Source organism: Pyrgilauda ruficollis, unplaced genomic scaffold (genome assembly GCF_017590135.1).
Source record: "Pyrgilauda ruficollis isolate IOZ18807 unplaced genomic scaffold, ASM1759013v1 scaffold57, whole genome shotgun sequence".
NCBI classification, from domain to species: Eukaryota; Metazoa; Chordata; class Aves; order Passeriformes; family Passeridae; genus Pyrgilauda; species Pyrgilauda ruficollis.
Window position 1 is genome coordinate 6178079 of NW_024527377.1, and position 26674 is coordinate 6204752.

General features: G+C 42.7%; 1 protein-coding gene across 7 annotated transcripts in view; it reads left to right on the plus strand.

The window, feature by feature from the left end:
• The window catches only part of SGCD (sarcoglycan delta), a 308254-nt gene that overhangs the window by 226655 nt on the left and 54925 nt on the right, over positions 1-26674 (plus strand). For all 7 annotated transcript variants that reach the window (XM_041482031.1, XM_041482033.1, XM_041482032.1 and 4 more), the window contains one exon: positions 13075-13176. In XM_041482031.1, the coding sequence (XP_041337965.1) occupies positions 13075-13176 (102 nt within the window). The remainder of the gene's footprint in view (positions 1-13074; positions 13177-26674) is intronic.

Sequence of the window (26674 nt, forward strand, 5' to 3'; positions counted from 1 at the left end):
TGTGGGCAAATTTGTGGTGTTGTGCTGTGCAGTTTTATGTGGGGAGCCACGAGGTCACTTATCACTGAAATGTGGCACTGATGGAGTTTGTGGTGCCTCCAGCTGCTCCTGGGGGTGTTTGGGGAGCACTGGGCAGGGCCAGGTGTGTGCCCCCTTGGACTGGGAGGAGCACTGGGCTGCAGCATCCAGTGCCAGCTGCCCGAGCCCCTGGGATGTGTCCAAACTCACAAATCCCTTGGGATGTGTCAAATTCCTGTGTGGCCGTGGGAATGGTGTGCCTGTGGCCCCTGACAGAGCCATCTCTCCATTCCACACCTCTGCAGAGCTTCCCTGTCAAGTTCCAGCTGGAAGGGTCCATCCAAAGTCAAGAAGTTTGGACTCAGTTCCTCTTGATCCATGAATTATGGTGTGGGGAAAAGAAAATCTCTTAGCAGTGTCCTCTTTCATGTCATAGTAAACAAAGTAGTTCAGAGGTGGCAAAGTTTTGTTTAAGGGGGCCTTGGGTTCATTTTGGGACTTTAACCTGTTCAGAAATTGAAAAGGCAAAGGTTCTGAATTAAATCCTGCTATAAATTAACACAATTAATGTGTTTCATTTCAGCTACCTGCACATCATTCAGGGAACTGTCTTGAAAGAGACAAATTAATTACTAATAAGAATTCTATACCCTGCTATTTTCTCTATTTACTGATGTTACTTTCCAACGCTTTTCCAGAAATACTCAGTCTGATATTTAACAAGTGAAGCTATTATTATCTTAAATTACATAAGATTTTCTTCCCTCGTGGTTGTGATAGAGAAGGATGAAAGTAAAAAAAGGCCCCTTTAGCAGGACTTTAACAAATTCACTGCAGAATTTCATAGTGGATAGGGAAGAGTTGAACAAGCTGAGACAAAAAAATATTGAGATCACAGAAATGCTGAATGAGGGAGGGTTTGAGTCAGAGATTATATTTTGGCTTTGCATAGCCTCACTGTAAATTTCAATATTTCTATGAAATATTTGCCCTAGACACATCAATAAGCTTTGAAAGTATAGGTTGTTAATGAGTTGCAGCTGAATCCCAATTTTCTTTCTGCTTATTTTTTTGAGTAGTAGAAATACTCCCTGTGTCTATATAATTAGTGTTTCCATGTTTGTTTTCCTTTGGTAGAGTCTGCCTTTTGAGATACTCCTTTGGTTCTTTCATCATTGCACAAAAATTAAAATTCTGCCCAAAATAACTCAAACCCATCCTTAAGTTATATACAGAGATTTTTCAGCTCCAAAACAGGTCTTTTCAAGCTTATTCTTAAAAAAGTCTTTCAAGTTGCAAAGACTTCCACTGCCACTTTATAAGAACAATGGGGTTTTTTCTTTATTAAATTATTTTCAAAAGGATGCTGTTGACCATGAGGAAGTACTTAAATAAGCTTCTAATTGAATAGAAATACCCTGTATTTAAGCAATGTCTTTCATTTTTAAGAAATCCTAGGACTTCTGACAAAGACATTTTGACCCAGAGCATTTGCTGCTTGCATTTGGTAACAAATGTTGGGAATAAACATTATGCCATAATCTCTAAGCATTAGATGAATAAACATGGTTTTCTCAGGAATGTCTCCTACAGCCTACAGCAACTTAGAACAGTAATTAAAGTAAGACATTTTTGTCAGTCATTTCATAATTTAGAAATTGTTTGATAAAGCAGAAAGCAACCCATAGGAATGCATTCTGGTGTGCTGGTCCCATTACCCATGTTAGATATTTATTCCCAATTTTAGATTTTTTTTAATATTTCCTAGAGATATGCAGTGTATTGCACTGGTTACCTGGATTGCTTAGGTCTTTAAGACCCCACCAATAACTAAAAGTAAAAAATAAGATATTTTCTAATAAACCTTGAGTGAGAAAAGAGCAGTGATATGTAGCCATAGCTGTGAACTATACATTTTTTACAATGTTGACAAAGACAGACTGGATAGAACCAATTAGAATAATTAACATTTGCACTAGTACTTCTGCCTTGGTAACAAGTCACTGACCACATTTAGCACAGTTACTCTAATTAATAGTCCCATTCAGGAAAGATATTTATAGGTGCAGTATTTCACCCAAGCATGCAAGGGCTTCACAAGGTATCCAACAGCTGGCATTGAGTAATACATTCAAAAGCATATCCCCAGTAATCCATCTCAATTCCTTGTTTATTACCTTTGCAGCTTTCTAGCACTTTTGTCAATAAGATATTGCTTCCAGCAGTTCAACTTTATTCTTACATTAATATCCCAAATTTATCATAGGGTTCTAAATTTCCTCTGGTCACCAAAATGTCCCGTTGAGCCATTTAAGCTCCTGGAAACTCCGTTCTTTATTGGCAGCCTGGGAAAAATATTTTTTGCCCTCTATCCCTGAGTGTTTTGAGATTAAATTCACTAACATTGTCAAGTTAGGTCAGCAAGGAAAGCCAAAACAAGAGAGAAAAATGTTGTTCAGGATTTAGGGGGATGAAAAGGGAAGGAGGGGACAGAGGTGCAGAGCTCCAGCCCCGCTGTCACAGCTGTGTCCTGGGCAGAGCTGCAGATGTGCAGAGAGGGACTGACATTTGTTGGCTTCAGGCAGGTTGAAGGCAAGGTCTGGGTGCTCACCAAAGGACAGCCAAAGGGAAATACAAGTGTTAGCCTCTGTGCTTTTTGTCCTTTTAATGGATAAAAGTTCCTTCTCCAGCAGTTTTGGTTCCTAACCAAGTGCAGCGGTTGTTGATGAATGTGTCCTTATTCCCCAGAGGTCCTTTTTCTTGGAAAGAAATATCTTATTCAGGCAGTAACAAGCACAGGCTGCCAAAAACAGCCAAAAAGCTGTAAGTCTAGGTTACCCTCAGAGCCCTGACTGGAACATAATGGAGAGCTGAGTTGCCTCTTGCTGCCTGTGCACCAGCCCCACTCTGCCTGCAGAGAGCTCTGTGGAGGAGCATGCCAGTCACCTCCCAGCCAGCAGCACTGGCTGACCAAAAACATTTCACCAAGTCCATTATTTTAATGTTAATTTAACATTTTTTAACCTAGCCTGATGCTGTCTCCCATCTCCCTGCCTGCAAGCACACCAAGCACCGGGGCTGCCCTGTGGGATGGGGCTACAAGGGCTGCATCCTCCTCCTGTGCTGGTTTGTTTATTTTCTTTGCAGAGGTCCCAGGGAGCATAAGCAGGGACTTCTGCCAAAGCTTGCAGACACTCACTGGAGAATACAACGTGTTGAAATTGCTGGCATCATGTGCTCTGCTCACCCTTGCTCATTCTGCCAGGCTGGAGGGGAGGGAGCATCACTTCTGACTCACGGGGGTGTTGCTGCTAGACTGTGCCCAGGAGCAGCATTTGGGCTGCAGGAATGCTCAGAGGTTCTTTGTGATAAAGGAAATCCAGATATGACAATTAATATCTATTTCAAAAGATTTTGTGATTTAAATAATCTTGGCGCTGCTGGAAAGGATTTTTAAAGCTAAGGTTGCACGCAGTGGGTAAATTAATAATTATGCAGGTTGTGAGTCACTGCATTTGTTTCTGCTGGTGTCATGTTTCAAAAAGGAGCAGAATAAGGAAGAAATGCTAATATCCCCAAAGACATATTTCTGCAATGAAGGGGCACACAGAGCTGTGCTCACTAAAGGCCAAAGCACAGTAAGAGCAATTACTTCCCTGTGGCTTTAAGACCCTCTGTTAAAAAAAAGTATTTTAAAAAGCTGCTGTCTCTTGCTCTGTTGTCACTTGCTGATGCCAGCTGTATATTTTTGCATATGATTTTTGGCTATTTCAGGTAACCACCTGACTTTCACACACATAATATTGTACTCCTGAATTCCAACAGAATCTCTTGGCATCTGGTAAAAGTCCCCTATGACTCAGTAAGCACCCACTCAATAAATAATTTGAAATGAAAAGCATCCCACGCATGAGTTCTGGGTACAAAAAAAACCCCCAAAAACCTTTAGTGCCTTTATTTTCTTCAGAAAGTAAACAGTGGGTAAATTATCTCACTGTTGCTTTGCAAATGGGTAATCTACCATGATGATAATTTTGGGTATTACATCAGGAAGTGCTGTCTTGCAGGAGGCTTCTGAATTTGGGTTGATGGCCAGCAAGTTCCTACTTCCCTTGCTGTTCAATCATTGATTTTAGTCTAGTAAACACTTCTGCACGTGCATTAGAAAGTTGTGAAGAAGACAAGGGACATTAAGCATAATGCACCTTCTGGCAAGGAGGCAGAGGGATGCACACTGCAGGGAGATGAGAGAGGAGCTGGAGTCTGAGTTACTGGCATTTGAAAGTTGCTAAAATTAACCTGTTGTTTCTCATGAGCAGGATATTTATAGTTTCTCTGCTGCAGCAATGTCACACAGCAGGGTGTGAGAGACAAACCATGGCTGTGTTTCCCTTGGCAGTTTTCTCGTGTGATTGTTGGTGGATACCTGACTTCGTGCCTCAGTTTCCCCTTTGAGGGGAACCCAGTCTAGGGGGGGTTGAAATGAGATGATCTTTAGGATCCCTTCCATCCCAAACCATTTTTATTTCAGCAGTGATTTTCTCCTGCTGCTCCAGGGCCAGGTAGCAGGTGGGTGTAAATTGATGGAGCAATTTGAAATCAATATCTGCACTCCAGGGATCAGATCTCATTCTTTGCCCACCATTCTTGGTGGTGAGGGGCCCTAAACATACTCATATATTTTCCTCTATGAATAATTATTTACTGGCAATTGTTCAAAAAGCAATGGAAGCAATATCCTTATTTCAGCCTCTCTGGGAGCAGCATTTTCAGTTCTCTCATTTCCTTGCTGTCCCCATTTCTTTGCTAAAAAAATGTCATAGACACACTGTAGATAAGTCTGGAAGACAGTTTAAATTATTTTTCTGTATATTCTGATAGTGAAAGAGCAAAATAATATATTTTTGTGACAAATAACAGATATAAAAATTCATAGGTGGTTCTCTGGCCGTGAGGGCAGTTTCTTAACCATGGGACTATGGATTCCTCTTAAAAAAGAGAATTTGATTTTAGAGGAAATCTCCTTTACCTTCCTGTGTAAATAAATTGAATGTGCTCTTTCTCCTATCTCTTATTGAAAGTAGGGGTCTTGATTAAAAAAAAAATCATTAAGATAATCCCTGGAGTCGCTCTATGTGGATATAGTTGGAATTACATTTTTAAAATATACTTTATTTCATGATATCTGTTTATTGACTGGCAACCTGTTTGTTTTCTTGTTGAGTCCCGTTGCACTTTGAGTGCACTTGGCACTGAGCTCCAGGTTTATTGCAGAAATCCGCATCCAGAAAAGATTTCTGAGTACCTTAGAGGGTGACTTCACCCACAGCAGTGGGTAAGAAGCACTTCCAGGGAGTGGTTTGGGTTCTGGATGGACCCTTTTTGCCATTTTCTCTCCCCAGACTGCAGAGGCAGCACGGGGTGATTATCAGCAGTGCTGGCTCATCAGTTAAATGCCTGATACTGGCTGACCGGGGTCTCAGAAGTGATTAATTAAGGAGCATTTAAAATACTCCTCCCTGCCCACCCTGCTTTCTGCTGGCTTCTGGAAACAGAGGAGGTAACAGTGGAGTAAATGGAGCACCTGGAAATCCACATTCACATCATGCTCACCCCACTTTGGAGGCTGGGGCTGCCGTGGCAGGAGTTTCTCACACAGGGCTGGGGTTGGGAAGGTCAGTGCAGCCCCAGTCAGCGTCCCCACAGCCTGTAAATCCATCTGCTGGGATGGGATCTTCACATGTGCCCTGGGGATGGGGCTTGGGAGAGCGGGCACAGCCCTGCTGGGTCTCCTCACCCGCGCTCTGAGCTCTCTTGGGTGGTGGTGTGAGTTTTGGATGGGACTGAAGCCACAGCATGTTTGCATGGGCCTCGTTTCTTTGCCCAGACCTGGTGTTATGCTCTGATTAATGCCCCTGGGTTGTTTTGACATGTTCACATCAGACAAAAATGGCCCAATAATTGGCCCCATTTCTGAGAGCTCACCTTCAGACACGCCACAGGAGAGCTGCTGCTTTCCCCCTCACGGTCAGGCCTCGATCTGCAGCTTCATTGCTGGCAGGGACAACTGCTAAATGCTGTATTAGTCAGAAAAATCTTACTGCAGAGTGTGAGCACAGAACAGGGATCCACTAAGATAAAGGAAAAAAAAAATTCTTTCTTCTCTCTGGAAACTTCTTCCAGCACTATAAAGATGATGAGTCCAATCAGCCTTGGTGTAACTTGGAGCAGCAGTGCCACAGAGGACTTTGTGTCCAGGATCTTTATAGTCTGAAAAAAGAAGTGTTTGTTCTATTCTTCATTTGGTGATTGACAGATTATCATAGTTAAGGAGCATTAGGCCATAATTTATAAGAACTCATTCTGCACCCTCTGCATCAGTGGGTTTCTGTGTGGATTTTATTATTAAATCACTGCATTAGAAGACTTCTTGTTCCTACGAGTATAAAAATCTTTTTTTCCCACTTATGAGTGAGCACAAATTAGTGCAGGATGGGACTTTTCCCTTTTAGTTAGCATAATTATGGTAATGAGCTGGACTAAAAAAGATGAAGAATTCCAGGGACACATTTGGAATGTATGTTGATGGTAAGATGTGAAATCTTACTGTTTGTGTTGGAGAAAAAAAGCAGAAAAGTGCTCAAGAGAGCGTGGCTCATTTTATAATGCTGCAGTGCCAAAGTGCTCTGTAACAAGGAGTTGGAGGGGTGAAAGCCAAATTTCCATCTCTTCCCTGCTGTACCAGTGGAGGGGGAAATTATAACCCTAGAGGGGAATTGTGCATATGATGGTTGAGTTGTAGTAACAATGCTGGGATTCATAATCATTTCCTCAGAAGGTCTGCTAATCTTCTTCCCTGCAAAATGTACTCTCAGATGGGGTGGCTTAATTCATCGAAACCCTGCTTTTGTGGTGCCACACCTGACCATACTTTGAATAAACTCACTTTGCTTTGGAAAGAAATGCCTCCTGCCTAGAGTAATTCCAGCGCTATGCAGTAAATCCAGAGCTGAGCTTTCTTCAAGCTCTGGCGGAAGGATTTGTTTAGAAATTGTTCCAACACTAGTTTGGAATTGTTTCAAGGGGTGAGATTTAGTTGCTTTGGTTGGTTGTAACTTACTTGAAACAGTAATTGGAAAACCACATTTGAGCCTGTTCTTCCTGTACTTTAAGACTTTTCTTCTTAACTTCCACTAAAGCAAATTTATCAAATTTATTTATTTATTTTCCTTTCCACGTGAGCTTCATGGGGCTCTCTGAGTATCTTTTGTCATGAATGGTGTTGGCTCTGGGGAGCACCTGGACAGTGTGGGAGGCACAGACAGAGGAGAACGGGGCTGCGGGGATGTGCACATGGAAATCATCCCTAATGCTCTCCCTAATCCTGTGAGCCTGATGGGAATGAAGCCAAGATGTTCTGCATCAAATCTCATTGCTGTGGCTGGGATGTCCTCTCAGGTCTTCTGCCCTTCTTGTTGTATCCTCTCTTCTCGTTTTCTGCCTCTGTTTCAGCAGTCAAGCAGAGGAACACACAAAAGCAGGAGTTACCATTGGAAAGGAAGGGCTCTGAGCTTTGCAAGGGCTTTTTTTGGGCTGAGTTTTATATTAACCATCACGGTGTGCAGGCAATTCCCTCCACTTGCACAAAATTCCTTCACAAGCTTAAAAACCATCTGGATTTCCTGTAGCTGTCACAAATAACTTCATAGCCATGGAAGGAGCTAAAAGTGCCTACACAGCTCACACCACTTCAACATCAGTTTGCAGAGGAGTTTTTCCAGTGGGTGACTCCCACAGCTGGTCTGTGTTCGTTCAAATCCATGTCTCCTGTGGCTGATGGCTGCAGCACCAGAGATTATTTGGAGCTGTCACCTCACAGGCTGTCAGGAGGTTCTGGATGGAGCCTTCTGCAGGGAGCAGTGAGTCAGCTGATTGCTGCTCTTGCTACATCTGTAATGTTGTTTTAGTTCACTGCATAGCTGCAGGATTTTAGCTGTGCTTCACCAGTGTCTCCCTCCTTCCCTGGAGAAGGATAAGCTCTGTCCCACAGGCATCCAAGGCACTTGGGGTCACCATCCTTCACCCCCTGAAGTCTCAGCACAGTTTTTCCTGCCCTGTGCCTATCACCTTTAGAGGCAAATGCTGCCAGTAAGGCGTCAGACAGAGACATCTGAGGTCAGGAAGCAGAGGAAGAGGGAGGGAGGTGATGGCAGTCATGGACATGAGACCTCACAGTGCAATTCACAGCATAATCCTGGATCTGTGCACACAGGGATATGGTTGTATGTGCTGTGTAGTGCTACAGTGCCTTGGTTTTCTCTGCTGTCCACACAAATGTCCACACAAACTTGAGGTCTCAAAGCAAGGTCTTATGCCAGAGGAAGAAGTTTTCACACATTATCTCCTTACCTGTCTTGCTCTGGACCAGATTTAATTTGTAGGACTGGTGCTGCTGGTAGGTGGCTTCCATAGGAAAATATTGCTGCTGATCCACAACTGGATGCTGGGATCCTTATTAAGATGATGAATTAGCTGAAGAAAATGAGGAGAATGAGGGAGGGCTGATGCAATTAGAACAAGTTTGAGGCTGTGAAGAACTGGCAGTGATGTGTTCTTTACCTGGAATCTGGAAACATTTAATATCAAGTCAGAGAGAAAAGGACAGCACAGATATCGTCCCAGGAGGGGAAAAAAAATGAGGTCACTTGCCTTTGCTGAGGGTTTTTTTCCTAACTTTGGATGTATTGAGCTGTGTAATAACTTGCACATATCTGGAAGCAATGCAGAGCACAGCAATCAATAATACAAGCAACGATAATCAGGTGTTTCAGCCATCTGACACAAGCAGTCTCCAAAGATAATTCTCTCCCACAGGACATTGCTGAACATAACTTCAGTTTATTCCTAGCAAAAAAATAAATGCTTGCCTGCTGTGCAGAGACAAACCTTGCCAACCATTCTCCTCCTGAAAACTGGAAAGGGATGGAGGTGCAGGGAAACCCAGTGGGAACAACCACTGGAGCTGGTGGCGGCCAGCAGAGCTGGTGCAATCTGTCACCCGTCACCAGTGTCCTTAAAATCCTTAGAAAGACCTCAATAAAGAGGAAATTTGTTCAGCAATGCCAGGAGAACAGAGGAAAGCACAGAAGAGTTTGAGGCTGCATTTCATGTTTGTAAAGGACAAAGGATTCTGGCCCAGGGGCACAGTGAATGTGTGTCACTGTCACCTTGGTTCTTGAGTAGGTTACGCTGCAGTGTGAGCCCAGCTGGTCTCATAAAGCTGCCCATGAATGAGACAGCACTGAGAATTCCCCCTGCCCCTGTGTGGAATCAGTCCAGATCAGGGCAGCCAGAACCAATCCCAGGTATTTATTGTAGAATTACAGAAAAGTTTGGGTTGGGAGGGACCTCAAAGAGCATCCAGTTCCACCCCCTCTTCCATGGGCAAGGACACCTCTCACTATCCCAGGTTGCTCCAAGCCCCATCCAGCCTGGCCTGGAATTCTTCCAGGGATGGGGCAGCCAAAGCTGCTCTGGGCACCTGTGCCAGGGCCTCAGCACTCCCTCAGGGAAGAATTTCTTCCTAATATCTCATCTAAACCTACTCTCAGTTTTAAGCCTTTATCATGTCTCTGGTTAGGGTGGCTGTTGTTTTCTTTTTCTGTTAGCTGCTAACAGAATCTTCCTGCTACCAGCCTTGCAATTAAAAATATATATAAATAAAGTAAAATTAAAGTAACTCAAATTGTTAAAAAGTAAAATAAAATAAACACAGGGTGGGTTTTAACCACTTGTGTGGCCACATTGCTAACAAAAAAGCAGAGAGGAGCTTTGGTCATCAGACACCATCAATGCTGAGCTCTTCCCCTAACAGTAATACCACCATTCATAATTGGCTGTAAAAATGAGATGCTTCTCAAGCTACTAAAATCCAAAATCCCTTTCTCATTCTGCATCACCAAAATGACATTTATGTTATTCAGGATTGCTATCCCCTTTCAACCCAGAGCAGTCAGCAATAGCACATAAATTTTTATGCCTGTCCAGTACAAGGCACTGCATAAAAAGAGAGGGCATAAATGATGTAATTGATGTGAAAGTTTTTGCCATGCCCTCCCAAAAAGCAGGAAGATTCACTGCAGGTGGTGAAGGAGGAACTCTGTGCCTCCTGTTTGGAGCTTGCCTCCTGGGAGCTCCCACAAACCAGGCTTGTGCCTGCACTATAAAGTCATTCACTCTGCTGAGGAGTCTATTAGTAAAAAGGAGAGAAACAATGATTTTCAGATGGCAGAGTATGAAATAATCAATACTTCTCCTTATTCACAAGCAGAAGAGTGGCAGATAAGGATATATACCAGTCACAGATGCAATGTTTAATAAAACATCTTGGTCTTTGTCACTCTAGGCAGTTTTCTGCTACATTTTATAGGTCACAGTCCATGAAATTTCATAGGAACTTTCACATCTATTCTCTGTAGCAGAATATGACATTTATTTGTTATTAAACCATATAATTTAGGGAGGATGAAGATACTTTATCCAAAACAACATGTGAAGTAGTCTTTCCAACTACAATTTCTCTCTAATGTATCTGTATTTTGGGACCTCTATATAATCCTGTGAGCATCTTTATTTTTTTTCCTAATGGGAAATAATAGAGGAATATAATTTTATAGTGATTGTATGATAACAGGCCAAGATATTTGTTAAATTCAGGGTGCAACCTTTGCTTGTTTTTTCACCTGCTGAGGCAGACTGTCACCACAAAAAACTGTCAGTTTAATCATGAGAAACATGAGCAGTGGGGAGTTAATCGTGGTAAGTCAGTGCTAAGCATTGATCCACTCCCAAACACCTGGAAGTCAAGAGAGGATTTGTGGTGGGCACAGCTTTTATTGCTTCTGGCAGATGCAGAGGAGAGAGAGGTGAGTGTGGAGTGGAGGAAGGATCTAAGATTGAGAAAAAAGCATGGGAAAATGTCTCTTTTCTGTCCAATCCAGTTGGTTTGTAAGAGGATTCACCAACTTTCATTAATCAAATGTGTCCTTGATGTTTTGGTTGTAGAACATTGTCCCATAGGCCTGATGCCTCTTTTGGAGTGTGTAGAACCTGCTGGCTGTCAACTAAACTCCCCTTATGTATGGTTTTTATATGTAAAAATCCTTTGGACCACACCTGGGAGTCAGAGGGTGAAGGAGAGAAAGAGAAACACACAAGAGAAGGGAGGAGTGGGATTCTGGATGTGTGTCATTACAACAGAACAGGGTTGTGAGTCATTGAAATTGCTGGTTTGTCACAGCTTCAGTGGTGGCTTGAAAATTCCCTTTTTATCCCTAGGTCCATGTTCTGGAAAGGTATTGCCCCATTCAGTGAGGAGCTAGCCCTGGAGGGGTCAGCAGTGCATGTCCATGGAGCTGGTCCTTCCTGCAGCTGGCTGGGGCACAGAGCAGCTTGCCTGACCTGCAACTTTCTTATTAAAACCAGAGAAGACAGTGCTATGTGAAAGCCCTCAGGGCTTGTAACCTTACTGAGATAATCTATTTTGGGGAAAAAAAAAAAAACTGTAGAGATTTTTTAGCAGCCCAAACCGTGTGAGGGTCTGTAGATAGCTGTAGTAATTCCTGCTCGCTCAAATCGCAAAGCACACTGCTATCAAAATTTAATCTGGGTTTTTGGTGAATAATCATATTTCACTCATTTTCCTCCATACTTCTGCTTGAGATAAATGAACCCCTTCTGTGCCACCACCAACCCAGAATTCATAGGCCAATATTTTACATCTAGGGCCAACAAATGTGGGGAGTGGCATTTTATGACCCATCTCAGTAGCATTTCCAGCATCTGCCTCTCAAATTCACTCACAGCCTTGAGTTCTAAATGAGATGACAGCGGTCACTTTATCAACCAGCATCACCTTTGTTCATGAGACACCAGGATCTGGCAAGAAGAGTCTTAACTTGGCAGGGAACTACCTGGGAATGGCTCTTCTTGGAAAGGGAGAACCTCTGGCAGGTGACCAGCGCTGCTGCTGAGCTGCGCGATGTCTGATTTTCATCCCTCCACATTCAGGCCTTTGGCAGCACTTCATGGAAATCTGTCTGGGTTAGATCTCCACTCTCTTGGAGAGACGGATTCCTCATCTGGGGCTGGAGGTGCTCTCGCAGTGGGAGGAAGAGGAAGTAGACAGGTGGGGTTTCATTTTTGTGTCTGGATTGGAAAGCGTGCTAGATGTGTATCCAAATACATGTGGTTCTCCTGGATTTTCCTGGTTTCTTCTTGATCTTCTTAGGCCTTCTACCCAAGTGCATTCCCCTTTCCTATAAAATCCCCAAAACAGCTGTGAGTTAGGCATGGAGGTGCTAGTTTTACTTCCAATCATGGTGATTTCAATCAGTTTTCTGCTAAAAGATATTCTTCAAACCATCTTTTTCTCAGAACAAAACAGTTTACCTCAGTCCTTGCAAACTTTGACAATCACCCTGAATCTTGGAAATAATACCTTCCATCTGATGTGGTTTTGATTATACACGTACCTGTTTCTTGCATACCATTTGTAAGCAATTATAGCCTAAGTGAATCAAAATCCCTCATCTTAATAAAAGTTAGAACTTTCATGTGTCAGAGGTGAAATATATTTTGGTACAGTTCTCCTCTGTGTGAGTGTATCTGTACAGATATTAATCACACAATCTTTACAGGGATTTGCTATGAATGAGCAGGTATATTATTATATTATAAAGGCAGGCAGTGAATATTACAGTGAATAGTTTCCTGTTAACACAGAGCATCACTGCCTCTCTGTGAGTAGAGAATGACTTAGCTTAAAGGAACATCTTTCATCTGTGTAAATGGTTTACTGGGGGGCATTGCAGATAGTTCTGAGTAGAATTTTTTTTTCCACAGAAACTGAGCTACAAGGATAACACAAGTAATTGCATTCTCTAGTGCCTCCCAGTGCTACACATGTTATCTTCAATGGGAAAAATCAGCTATTGGCAGCCTGGTGAATTTAGTAATTGTAACTAATAGGGTTGTTTCTTCTTGCCTGTCTTTCAGGATGGAATGGGGAACCTGAGGATCACAGAAAAGGGTCTGAAGCTTGAAGGAGATTCAGAATTCTTGAAACCTCTCTACGCCAAAGAAATCCGATCAAGACCAGTAAGTTTTTGGGAAAGGAACACGTTTGTTTCTGTAGCCCTTACAGAAAGAAACCATGAAATGGCAGGGTGACATGGCTACTGGATAAATTGCTTTGGCCCTTGGCCTCCCTATACAGATGCAGTTGGGAGTGAGGCTTTGAGGGCTTGATCCAGACACTGCATCCTCTGGGCAGTTCCAAAGCTGATACCGTGGCTCTGGCTTTTGTAAGTCACAGTTAAAACTCTTCAGGACCTCTGAAGTTTCACACTGTCTTTGCTTTCTTTTGAGGTAAATCCTAAACAACCCTCAACAGGAGGAGCTGTTCTTTCTGAGGCAGAGGGATGGCTGGCAGCTCTGGAATGCAGCTCACTTTTAACCAGTTACAGCTTATCTGGATAGCAGAGAGGTGGTGCTTTGGCACAAGGGCCTGATCTGTTGTTCATTAGCACAATGAACCCATATTATGTCCTCAATCCTATTTCATGTTGGTTTAAAAATATGTGTAGTTAAAATTCAATGCTGCTAAGAGTGACTGCTTGACAAAAGTGGCAAGAATGTTAACTACTGGAAATGAGAAAGAACCCAAGTGTGATTGAAATAACATTTTCATAGCAGCACTTTGTTGGCTGTTGGTGACTTTTGGTCTTCCTAATGCAATCCTGTATGTCCTGAGCAGCTTTAAAATAACTGGAATAATTACAGAGTTTCCAGGATCTGTGTCAGAAGATATCATCTGTCTTGTTTCCTGATCTAAAGTGTTAATTTGAATCAGATACCAACCTTCCATTTTGATAACAATGGCAGATAGCTAATTAAATAAACTTAGCATCCTTTTATCTGAGCATTTCAGTGCTCTTGTAGAAATTGGAACTTGGAGCATAATGAACAAAACAGCCAATACCATGCCCCGTTTAATTATTGAAGGTTGTAACCTCTGTAAGATGGCTAGGAATTCATTTGAACAAGCATAATCATTCAGGAAGAAAACTTAATAAGAAAACCTTCATATCTATAAATGCTTTCAGACCTGAATTAAAACAGAACCTGTAAAACCTTACATGTCATTCACCTTTTAATAAAAAATATGTGGGAACCAGGTGCAGCAGTTGGTTTGATAAATAGGCTGACAAATCACTACCTACATTTCTTTTTCTGTAGTTACATTGATGGAAATAATATTTGATTGCTAAGAGAAGTGAGAACTACTTCTTGCTCCTGGGGAGTTTACTGTTTTCATATTATCACATTGATCTACATTTTAATACATCGGGGGTGCAAAAGGTGTCCCTTTCCTGGGGCTGTTGAAGTAATTTCCACACACCATTGACAGATTACTGAGTGCAAGGAACAAGAAGTGTAAGGTAAGGCCTGTGTGTGTTCCTTCCTTGCTTTATCCCCTTCCAGGATTATTTTTGCTGTTAGCTGGAGGAGGGTAGCTGCCAGCCAGAAGCTCTGATCTGCAGTCTGAGGAGCTGGAAACTGTGTTAACCACATAGTTACACAAACCATGCTCATTGCTCCTCCAACTTTTGGAATAAACTGGAATAGCCTGTGCTGGCTTTTAGGTTGTTTGTGGTAACCCTGGAATTGTTTTTGGGCTGGGGGCAACAGCAGAGATCTTAGTGCATTCAGACAACTTCTGCTTTCCTGTGCTGTGTGTGAATTTGGCCTCTTGAAAGCAAATGAAAGGATTGCAGTCAATCAAAGGTTTGTAGTACAGAATATTTGAAAATATTGTTAAATAATCAACACTCCATCTTTTTAAAGAACAGTGGTATGACCCAGTGTTGTCTTGGAGGGAAGTGTGGTAGCAGTTCCTGAACCTGTTGAATATTGTTAAAATGAAGTGCCAAACTCAGAGCTCAGCAACAGATGAACATCCATACTAATTCTAGAGTGAACTTCCCTGGGTTTTCAGAAGTGCATAATGCAGCTTTAAATATGTGAAGAGTAACAGAAACAAATCTGACAAATAGCATAGTGAAGAGAATCCCAGAAATAATCTGACATATACAATTTTTCATATGCTTAATTAAACAACCTAAGAGTTGTGTACAGTAATAAATAATGGTTTCATATAAACTCCAAAGACTTTTAGATGCTGGTTATTTATAGAATAATTAATCTCTTTTTTTATAAGCTCAACAAATTTAACTTCAGTACTGTTCTATGTAGTAGGTGAAGGAGCATTGCTGCTGCATGGAAAGAGGGGAAAATTACTTTTCCTACAAGTGGCTGCAGTTCCATGAGCTCTGTACCCTGGTTTTTCCCACTCATGTGTCTCTGTGGTGCTGTTCCCCCATGTGCTGCAGAGTTGCACACAGAGCTGGGAAACCCCTGCCAAAATATCTCCAAAATGGGAATTGTGATTATTCTTGAAAGCCTGAATTTGTCACTGGTGCCTCTTCTTCTCTGCTGCATCTCTTGAATCCCAGGAAGTTGGTAATTAAAATTACACCCAGATTTGCTTTCCTAGGAGCTCTGCCTTCTGTTTTAGTGATAGTTTCGGATTTCCACTTAAAAGCGGATTTTTTTTTCAAATGGATTTGGCTGGGAGGGAAGATCAAGGGTTAGAGAGGAGGAAAAGCCCTCCAGTATCATCCGTAGAGACTGCTGGGTGGGCACCTCTGAGCTCCTGTAGTTTGTGCCTTGAAGAGCCCTGCTGGGTCCTGCTCCCTTCATCACCTTGACAGACAGAGGAGCTGCACTGAGATGTGCTTCTCATTCCAACTGAAATTCCAGATTTTAGCAGAAGGGTTGGATGGATGTGGTTTGGCCCGTGGCAGAGAAATCACTGACATGAACTGAATCTGCTGCCAGCCAGTTTCTTTCTGCATCTGACACCCCCAAGATTTGCTTCCTTTTTCCCTCACCCACTGAAGAGTGACCCCCCAAATTCCTTCTGGTTTTATACAGAGAAGAGGATCTCTCTTCCTGCTGTTTTCCATCCTAGTCCTGGCTCAGTAGTACTGGATTTGTAGTATGGATTTGGAACCTGTTTTCAAGCATCAAAATGGAAAAAAAATGGAACGTTGCCATTTTACAAGCCTAAAGTTTATCTGGAGGTTAATGATGGGTGGTAGCAGTGTTTGCACCCTTGTAGCTTTCTTTTAAAGAAAGGAGATGGATGGGATCCCTTTTCCCAGAGTGTTCAGAGCATTCTGAACTCCCAGCTGAACATATTGCTCACTGAGCAGTGTTTTTTCCTTGCATGGAATATGAGCATCTTGCTGCCTTTAATTAAGAAGATAGCTGGGCCATGAAGTATTGCCTGTGTAAATAAAAGTGATTTGTACTTAGTCAAGGAGCTGCATTAGGAATTCTCACATTTCTTTACTTACAGATAAATTATGAAGATTATTAAAAATTGGAAGGGTCATCTATAAACCCATCTGTAGCTCAGCTGCACTGTCACTCTCAAAATGTAGCTGTCTTTCTAACTGTTGTAATTTATTGTGGACTATCGTGTGAACCATCTGCTTGCTTATAAATCAGACCAACTTTTGACTGAAAGTTGTACACAGCAGTAGAAATCGTTAATTTTATGTCCTGGAAAGTAGTGGCAACAGTTTAGGGGACTTCAGTCTCCATTGCCTTAATTGGAATAGAAATTTAAAACTGGAAATTTTCCTGCCTGTGTTGAGACGAGCTGCTGAGAAGCAAGTTGCTTGCAATTTAGAGTTAGCCCAGATTTAGCTTTCTTAGTGCAGCTGGGGTGTTTTGAAGCCTGGCACATCCAGGTCTGTAAGGAACTTGAAAGGGGCAAGACACAAAACAAGCTGTGTGCATTTTCCATCCAGATAACAACAGAAATAAAATCCTGTGCCGTGATTGCACAGGAAAATCCAGTGAATTGCTTCTCTCAGGAGCTGTCTGACAACCAATGAGATGATAATCTCAGTTTCAGGAAGCAGAGAAAAACATTGCCATGATAGGATTAGGATGGGTTTGCCCTTTCAATGTTCATTCCAAGTGCATAGATAGGAAAGAAAAATAAACTCAGTTTGCAAATGTTTACACCTGGGCTTTATTTTTCTTACACTGAACACTTTTAAAGACAAGAATATGGATTTGCCTGAGAACTTTGGCTTTGCTTCAGTAAAAAGCACTTGACCTCCCTTAAGCTCTCTTTCTCCTATTGATGGGTCTGGGAGCACAGAATTAAATATGGGCACCAAACTTTCTACCTGGGAGAGCTCCAAGCTCTGCTGTTGCACAGGTATAAGGGATGGCAAAATTCTCTGAACAGATTTTGAGGAGATTTTCAAGTGTCTTTATAAAGAGACCTCTTAGTGTATGTAGCTGGTTTCATGCTGAAGGTTTGCTTCTGGTTATTTTTAATCAGCTAAAGAAAAAGAGTTTAAAAGAAACACCCAATACATCAAACTAAAAAGAGGCAAAGGACTGTGTCTTTGTTATTTTCCTTTTTGGGGGGATGTTAGAGGCCCCTGTCCCACTCAGTGTGGCAGGGAGTGTCTCTCTGAGAGCACCCTGCTTGCTCAGGTTGTTGGAGCAAACCTGCCCTCATTTGAAGCCTTGCAAAATAACTGGTGACTCCAGTGGAAGGAGGGCTGGGGCTCTAGTTAGTGTCACTAACACTTGCCTGGGATTCTGCAGGGGCATCTGTTTGGCCTGAAAAATTCACAGTTAGAATTAGGGCTGATAACTGCTATTCCCTTTACTGGTGTTTAGTAAGTTCTTATCAGAATAAAAGCTAGACCAGCAAGTGCCTAAAATATGTTTCTCTGTCCTTTGCATTCTCCCCAGCCAGTATTTGAATGATAAAAATTTTAAAGGAAGCTTTTAAGGGTGATAAATAATTATTTTGCCAATGTACTCGTCTCACTATGTTCAGTTCTGGAATAAGAGTGCTATAATTTAAAAGCACAGAAGCACTTCTGTAATGGCTGTATTCTTTGGTATTATTTGCTCTGCAGGTCTACCTGCCTCCAAGCTAAAAATACTGACTGCAAAACAATAAACCATGTATTTGGATTAAACAGTGACATGTGCCCACAGTGGGACATACCTGCCTCATAGCCATAAATACATATTTATAAGCAATATAACATACTAATTTGGATAAAAAGAGTATGCAGATGGCAAGATAATTGCAACTTTGTATGAGGTTCAAACTGTGTAGTACAAATGTAGCTTTTAGATAGATGGCATGAAAGAAAGTTGCTATTTTTTTGAGGGAGAAGACAAAATAATTCCTTTCTTCCTTTGTCGAAGTTCACAGAGAAATAAAAGGACATTGATTTAGTTCCTGGTGATTTGGTCTAGCAAAGTGCTGAAGGGTTTCAGCATGTTCACTGAAACCTCCCCGGGGTGGAAATGAGGAAGTGCAGTTTGTGTCACCGTGCTGCCATCACTCACTGTCCCTGCCTGCTCCCACCACCTCTGCTCCTCCAGCATTTCACTGTTCCTAGGGACTGCTCCTTCAAAGAGGAGAGGAATCCTCTTTGCAGAATGTGGTGCATCCGAGCCTGTCAGCTCTGGAGGTGTTGATCTCCTGGCACTGGCCTTTGGGGCAGTTCAGCTGCCACTGACATCCGAGCCTGCCAGCTCTGGAGCCAGTGTTGATCTCCTGGCACTGGCCTTTGGGGCAGTTCAGCTGCCACTGTAGCTCCAGGAAGAAAAGTCTCCCACTACCCAAGATCAACTTCTGCAGCACCTCCTCTGACTGCACCTTCATAGCTTGGTGCCCTTCGGCTGAGTTTGGGTTCAGAAGATGACAAAAAGAACAAGGCTGCTGTGGGTGGCACAGCAAAGACAAACAAGCTTCTTGCAGCCATGCCTGGCTCCTCCTGTCCTCCTGCAGGGTTTGTTAATCATCCCTTGTGGCACCACTCTGGCACTGTGTTACATTCCAGTGTTCTGTGGCTGGAGATGTCTCCTTGGTCACTTTGAGTCTTGCTTGCCCCACAGAGGTCAGCAGAGAGGAGAGCTGGCAGTCAGCAGGGGATGCAGTGAAAGAACAAGTAGCCAAAGGCATCATTTTGGCAGAAATGCCCCCACCTGATGTACAGATATGTTTGCCATTGCCATCCAAAGCAGATTTGAGTCCGTGGACAGCAGTAGGCTGAGTGCCCAGTGGGATTTATAAAACTGATATGCTCTCCAATAATAAATTTTGTTCTGAAGCAGTGAAATCCAGAGAGCCTACTTCAGTCTGAACCTTGGCTGCCCCAGCGCTCTGGGGGCAGTTAGTGGCTCTGTGATATTTCCAGTGTGCTGAAGAGGTGAAAGTTAAGTAAATTTTACAGCAACTATGAAAATATTTCCCTTTACATTCATAGTAAAATTGGACAGAAGTCTCTGAGCTTTGAATTTTGCAGGGAATTGAATTTTGTAGGCTGGCTGAAGGACTATGACAAATGGCATCAGAATTAAATCCTGCTGTGCCTGTTCCTGGTTGTTTCTGTAAGGAGCTGGTGTTGTGTGCCCCACATTGAGAGCACAACAGGGAACTGAAGTATCCCACCAGCTTCCAAATCAGAGCATCGCAAAGATGTACAAGAAAGGAAGCTCTGATGTAAACAAACTTTCAGAAATAACTCCACAAGTTGCATTTCAAAGCAAAATCTCATGGAGACTGCCTATGGCATTTTAAAAAGGATTTCATTAGATCTTGCTAACTTGTCATAAGATCTCCTAAATGGAAGGGTAATGGCTCATAACATTTGTAAGCTTTTTAATTTCATGCAATATGAGCAGTGTAATCAACACCTACTAAAGCCAATCAGCTGTGCCCAGTGGGCTACCTACCTCAGCTTTTGTCTGTATTTGCATTTTGGGTGCACCTCTGAACTAACCCTCCAGGTGTCTGTGGTTCCTTACCCTGACATCAGCGGAGGGTTGGTGTTCATAAAATGGGATATGATCATTGCAGAAGTATCTGACCCCATAAGGTGCATAAGCATTTTATACTCCGTGTTTTTCACCTTCTTGTGAGGGAGTTTGGAGTTGGTGTGGACAAGTTAACAACTGTGGAGCTAAACATGAAGGAGACAGAGAATTTCCCAAATGTTTTCTCAATGCATTTTGCTTTTTCCCTTTGAAAAGTAAAATTTCTCTCTTGAGCTGCTTGTGTGAGGGGAGAGAAACTGTTCAGATCATGAGTTTGCTTTGCTTCTCTGATGCCATTCCCCCCTCCTCTTCATTCTAAATATTTGCAGCTGGACCCTGTGGCAGCAAAAACCAGTGATGGGCATCCCAGCTCAAAGTGAGCTCTTTGGGCTTTCAGCTTTTGCACTGAATTTTTGCCACAATGTCAGAAATCGTTTCTATTTCAGCTGTGAAAAGGAGGACAGTGGGCCATAGAAAACATGAGCAACTCTGGGGGCTGCTTTTCTCTCTCTGAAGTGCAAAGGCTTTGAGTTTAAGGATTTAGCATGTCTAGACATTGCTGCTGACAGTCAGGATCCTGGCTGCTTTGTAGAGACTGAAGTACAAAAACAACTTCTTAATACTAAAAATGAAAAAGAAATAAAACTCGATGCAGTATGGTAGAGGGAAGATAGAGAAAAATAGAAAATGGAAACACTGAAAGACAAATGGGAAGATCCAATTATAAAGAAAAATGATGTTTTCCTCATTTTCCAAGAAGCCTGAAGAGCAGAGCTTTGTATCTTCTTACCACAGGACAGCAAACACTTCTGCAGCTCTTCTGCTGATCAAAACTATTTGGGCAGGAAAGTTCTGTATTTTGTAAGGCTGGAGTTGACAAGACAAGCTGTGCTGTCATTAGGAAGTGCAGGCACACAGAACTGGTTTTACAGACTGCTCAGTTTGTGGGTTCTTTGATCTATGACAGGAAAGCAAAGTCAGATTTTCCAGGTTTCATTTACCAGTTGCTATACCTCTTTGATTGTTTTATTTCTAAATAGCAGATGTATTTGGAGAAGGAAGAACACGGGTGAAAACAAGAATTACTTTAAATTTGCTCCTTTTATTTTAGGACAAATTTGCTGATGGTCTTGGGATAACTAACTTGCTGCTTTTGAAAGATAAAGTACCATTTCTTTGGCTTTTAAGATCTTCCTGGTTGGAAGATGTTTCCTATAAAAGCACATGCAGTAAAAAGTTGTTCTTGTTGAGGGGTGGTGAAAGAAAGCAGTTTCCATGGTGCCTGTATTTTTGTTGTTTCTTTTTTTCTTGATTTACTCTAGGTTTTCAGAATAAAATGTTACATGTCCATTGATTTCCTCCTGATGTGCTGTGATTCTGAGTCCCATGGGTTTTTAGGCCTGGTTCTAGCCTGGCCTTAAAATTTTCTGAGGCAGGTTGTATGAAGTACTAGCAGGAGTCTGCTCTTCGTTTTCCCTCTGAAACAGAATAACCTGTGGAACAAAAAGAAAACTTAAAATGCTTCAGCTCCCAGTATTTTTTTCCTTGTTCATCTGTCAAGCACAACCATCCTTACATAAAACTGCAGGAGATTCCTCATTTTAAACCCTTAATTTTTTCATGGGTAGAGCTAAAGCCTCCTTGGCTTTTGCCTTTGCACCTCAGGTTCCCCAGGAGTATCCAGTGCTGCTGCCATCCAACTTCCCCCAGGATTATCCCTTCTAAGGACAGAGGCACATCTTCCTTTGGAGAGCTCTTCTTTATGGTCTACAAGGGAAGGATTTTTTAAGTTTATTTCAAATTCAGCAGTGATTTGTAAATCACTGTTCATGAAAATGTTGAGGAAATGCCAAGATTTTCACTGTATCTTAGTTGGTGCAGGTTACTTAGTTACTTGATTAGTAATCTAAACCTAGGCTCTTAAAATTGCTTTTATGACCTAGGCTTTTTATTTTCTTTCTTTCCAGCTGCAGCTTGATATTCTGCTTCTAATTCCTTTTTCTCCTTGAGCAAAACAGTATGTGATTCCAGTGCTTCTCTCCTGATTTAGACAAGGGGCTGATTTGTGGTAGAGCATCCAGTGAAGAAAAGTGAATATCTGAGTCCTGATTCTCTGCTAAAAACCCAGCAGCAGCTGCAAATCTGTGGCACCAGGAACGGGTGGTTACTGATTTGGGGAGCAGCTTTGCTGTTCTCTGAATCACCCATGTTGCTCTTCACAGAGCCTGGGAATTCTTTCTGATGTGCCAGTGCAAACTGAGCCTTCTTGGATGTGATCTGACAGGACTGCAGCCCAGGGCTGCACAGCTCAAGAGTCAGATGTGGGTTTTTTTTCCAAAGAGAAGCTTTGTAAGACATCAATATTTAAAATCAGAAAAGCAAATAAACTAAAGGCAGTGGGTAGATTGAGGGGAAAAGAGAGGTCACTGTCTGACAGATCAGGCATTACTCTCCAGAAAGGATTTCAGTTTTTCAGCCAAAAGCCTTTGACTTTCTTTTGATTAGGTTGATTGGTAAAATGTGAACAATTCATTTTTTTTCTTAAAATCACATCTAGCTGTATTTTGCAGGTTAGGAGTGGGCACATCTTTTCATGACCGTAGAGCAGCCGCTATTTCCCTTTAGGCAGAATCACTGTGGTGTCCTACAGGCAGGTGAAGCCCCTCCAGTGAATGGCCAAATAATCCATAATCCAAACACACACTAAGTGCTGTGAGAGGTGAGGAGTACCTGCTCAGCTGAAGATGATTTAGGGTCTTGGTGGCCATGGTTAGAAGGCAGTGAGTTGATAAGGTGAGCCCTTGACAGGTTTCCTCTCCTGCTTTCCATGGTTGGGTGTTCAGAGCCTGTATCCTCTGTTTTTTTGCAGAACATCCCTCACTCTTTAAAGACCACACAGGGCAGTGGCATGCATGTTGTCCCAGCTGCTGGCTTGAGAAGCACCTTTGATTGCATGTCTGCTGTTGCTTCAAGCCATCATATTTTATCTCTATTCTGCTACCTTGTGAAAACCCCCTTGTGAAACTCCTGCAAACTGACTTCTGCTCTTTGTTTTCTGAAGATCCCAACTGTTATTTATAAATGATGAGCCTTGATGTTGGTACACAGTTGGGGGAGCAGGAGGCTTTTTGTTTGTCTCTGCAACATTATCTATTATGCAGCATGCTGGGAGGTGTAGCTTAGGTGAAGCAGAAGAAACAGGAGCACACAGGCTGGACCCTTCCTGTGCTCTTTGCTGGTAGGAGCCACTGGTTGGGTGCTTTCACTGATCAGTTCTGTTCCTCCAAAGTTTGGGAACAACTTCAGGAATAAAAACACCAGTAGAATACTTTTTCAAAACAGAAGACACCAGTCAGGCTGAGCCACCCTGCTGATTGCCCAAAGAGTAATTGGGGTCCTTGGCTCTGATATTCCTCCCTGGGCTCTCTTTTCCCTTCACACATCCCATTCTCTTTGGCTGCTTTTGCCATTACTCACCATTTCCCCAAGCAACTTTCCTGTCTTCTTCCAGGCATGGAAAAAGCATCTGCTGCTTTTTCTGCCAGCCTGACATCTCTTGAAATCCCACTCCCCAGCTCCCCAGTGGAGCTGGTTAGGGATGTGTTTTCCTGTACCACAGCAATACCCAGTGCTCTCTCCTCTCTTCAGCCCTGAGCAGATACTCAGGAGTGTCTGTTGACTGGCAGCCACAAGATGCATCCAAATCCCAACACAAACATGCTGCTCCTGCACTTGTGCTGCTGATCACACCTTTGCTGCCGCGCTCTCTCTGTGGGTTCATGTGTGCAGTATGGCAATGTCCTGCCTGATTTAGGATCTTCCCTCCAGATCAGCCCAATTCCACATCCCACGCTTAACTGCATCTGTCATTTTACCTGTGCAGGTGCCCTCTCATCTCAGCTCTTGGACTTTCAGCCTCTCCAAAGCAGTGGAGGTCTGCAGTTCTTCCCCTGTGAGACAGTTCATGTCTGACATCAACTCACACTTGAGCTGTTCCAGCTCTGCAGCTCAGAGCTTGGCCCCTCTGTTTATCCTGCGGAGGAAGACTCTGTCTGGTCGTGCAGACCCACAGAGCATCCTTCTTGAAGGCAGCTATTGATCATTTCAGCAGGGGAAACAAAGTGGCCGGTCTTCAGCAATTCAAAACCAGTTTGTGCTGGTGTTTCTGTGACCCCATAACCCTGTGTCATAATTAAAGCAGATAAATCACTTTGGTATCAGAGGTACAGTCATAGGCCCAGCCTTCCTTTCCTGCCCTTCCCCTACAGGGTTAACTGAGCATGTTTCTACAATAAATATTCCCACAACAAGGCCTAAATATGGTTTTCATCAATCATTTTGTAGCTGCTTCCAACCTGTCACACCAGAGTAGGCGTTTACAGCAGCTCAGGAAAAAAAAAATGCAGAAAAACCACAAATAAAAGAATTGAAATAGAAAAGCTGAATTTTCTACCAGGAATGGTCAGATAATCTTTCTTTGTGTCTTGTGCAGTGGTGGCAAGTGGACAGTCTCCAATGAATAAATAATTGCAGATCCAGGAAATGAGATTACTACTCCCATGAAGCAGTTAAAAAGTAGAGTTCACTGTGCCCTTCAAACATATTTCCTGAAGCACAATCCTGCATTTACCTATGGAGCACAGCAAACCTGAACAATGGGGCTCATAAAGAAGAGCTTTTTAATTGTGACAGGAGCCCAGAAACTGAAACACTTTTATTGCAGGAACATGTCTGGGCTGCACCTTGTCATTTCACAGGCCAGATGCATGGGAGAGAACTCCAGTGGGTAATCACAGAAGTGAGGATGGCTGCCTGCATCTTGCCTCCCAGCCCTCACCATGCTGTAATGTAGTTGCTTTTGCAGTGTAATTGCTTTCTCTGCAGGGCTTCTTCCTATTGATTCTGCTTGTGTGGATTTAAATGGTTTGCAGGTTGTAACTAGACTCAGGTTGGTCTGCACCTCCACTGCTCTGTGCTAGGCAGCTCACGTGGCAGTTCTGAGAGACTTCAAAGCTATCTAGATAGCATCACTCCCTGGCCTGCACATATATATTTGATTGGAAGAGAGGGGCTGGATCAGATAAGTTCAGAACATCAATAAATACATGTATTTTGTTTGGTGACACTTGTTCAATTTGAGTCTTTTTCCCAGGAAGCAGCTTGTGTTGTGTCATTTTTTCGGCGCGCTGTGTAAATGCTCTGCATCTGCAACTGTCAAGGCTGGTGCCATCCCCTAGCAGCACCATCTGCTCGCTCACAGAGTGCTTTTTGCACAGATAAAAAATGTGAGGTGTTACTCATAATTAGGCAAATCACATGCTGTGATCTGTGATTGATTTGGTTCCTGTTGCTGGTTACCTCGCATATGTCTGTGTGTCCATAAGTATTGTCTACATACCAGCATATGGGTGCAGATGAATCACAAATCCTTTTTCCCCAGTCCAGACAGATGGAAATGTTTTCCCTTCTTCTTATTAGCAGCAGCTGAATTTCAGTCACACCAGGGGCCTCTGCTAGGAGCTTGCCTGTGTTTCGTGCTGTACATGCACCCGTAAGTTGGCATGGCCATTTATAATCTAATACAAGAAGCAAGCCATCCATGACATGCAGCAAAGGAAAGCTGTAATTTCAAAGCAGTGTTCAGAGGTATCCACGTTATTAGCCTTCCTGGAGAAAAATATCTGGATATATAACTTGGCATTACGCAGTGCAGTAACAGAATGCCGAAAAGGACGTGTGAGCATTGCAGAGCCCCAGTGTCTCTGCTGAATCTGACTTCTGGGAAATACTGCTGTGCTTTTCTTAGTAATAACAGTATGTGTTCTTAAACATGTGTTCACCTCACTGACGGAGATCTTAATTGTTTCTGGTTGTAGTATGGTCCAAGTAGTGCTGGTGGTAATGGAAAGTAACTCAGAAATTAGTAGTTCTCTATAATTTTGATATTGTCTTCTAATCTTTTATAGATAGTGAAGTATGATTTACTGGCAGTTTTAAAAGATGTTTAAGGCAGGCAGTAGGGACACCAGAAAGGCCATAAAAATGAAAACACATGTACAGAGGTCTGCACGCTTGACTGGAGTAAAAGTTACAAGCAGTGGAGTAGCTGTAGAGTTGGATGATTTAGAGTATTTTTAAGCCTCAGCTGAGCTCTCTTCTCTCCCTCTCTCCTGTGCCTACCTACAGTGTGTTTACTTCAGCAGGAGATCTGTCACCACTGGACTCTGATCATAACTAGGACAGCCCAAGGCAGAAAATAGGATATAACTCAGCACAAATCCACCACCTCCTTGCAGACACAGATCAGATTGGAGCGAGCTGCCGCCGAGCAGCAGCTGCAGCCTGGCTTTTCTGCAGAGGAATTCAAGGAAATTGAAATGTTTAGAGAATCCTTGGTTGATTTTATGCTGGAAGGGCTAAGCAATGTGCTGAGAACCCAGGTCTGCTGTTGACCTGTTTTAGAGCATTGGCTTGAGCCTGGCTTTGTTTGTGCAAGGGAGAGCTGTTCCTCAGGGATGCCAAGTTAATCATCAGCACATGTTTGATTCACTCTGGTGTATCTCCTTTGGGTGAGCTCTCAGTGCAGGGAAGAGCTTGAAGCATTTTCAGAGTTACTTTGGTCATTTCACAAGCTGTGCTGTTCTCTTCATTTCAGTCCTCTGCC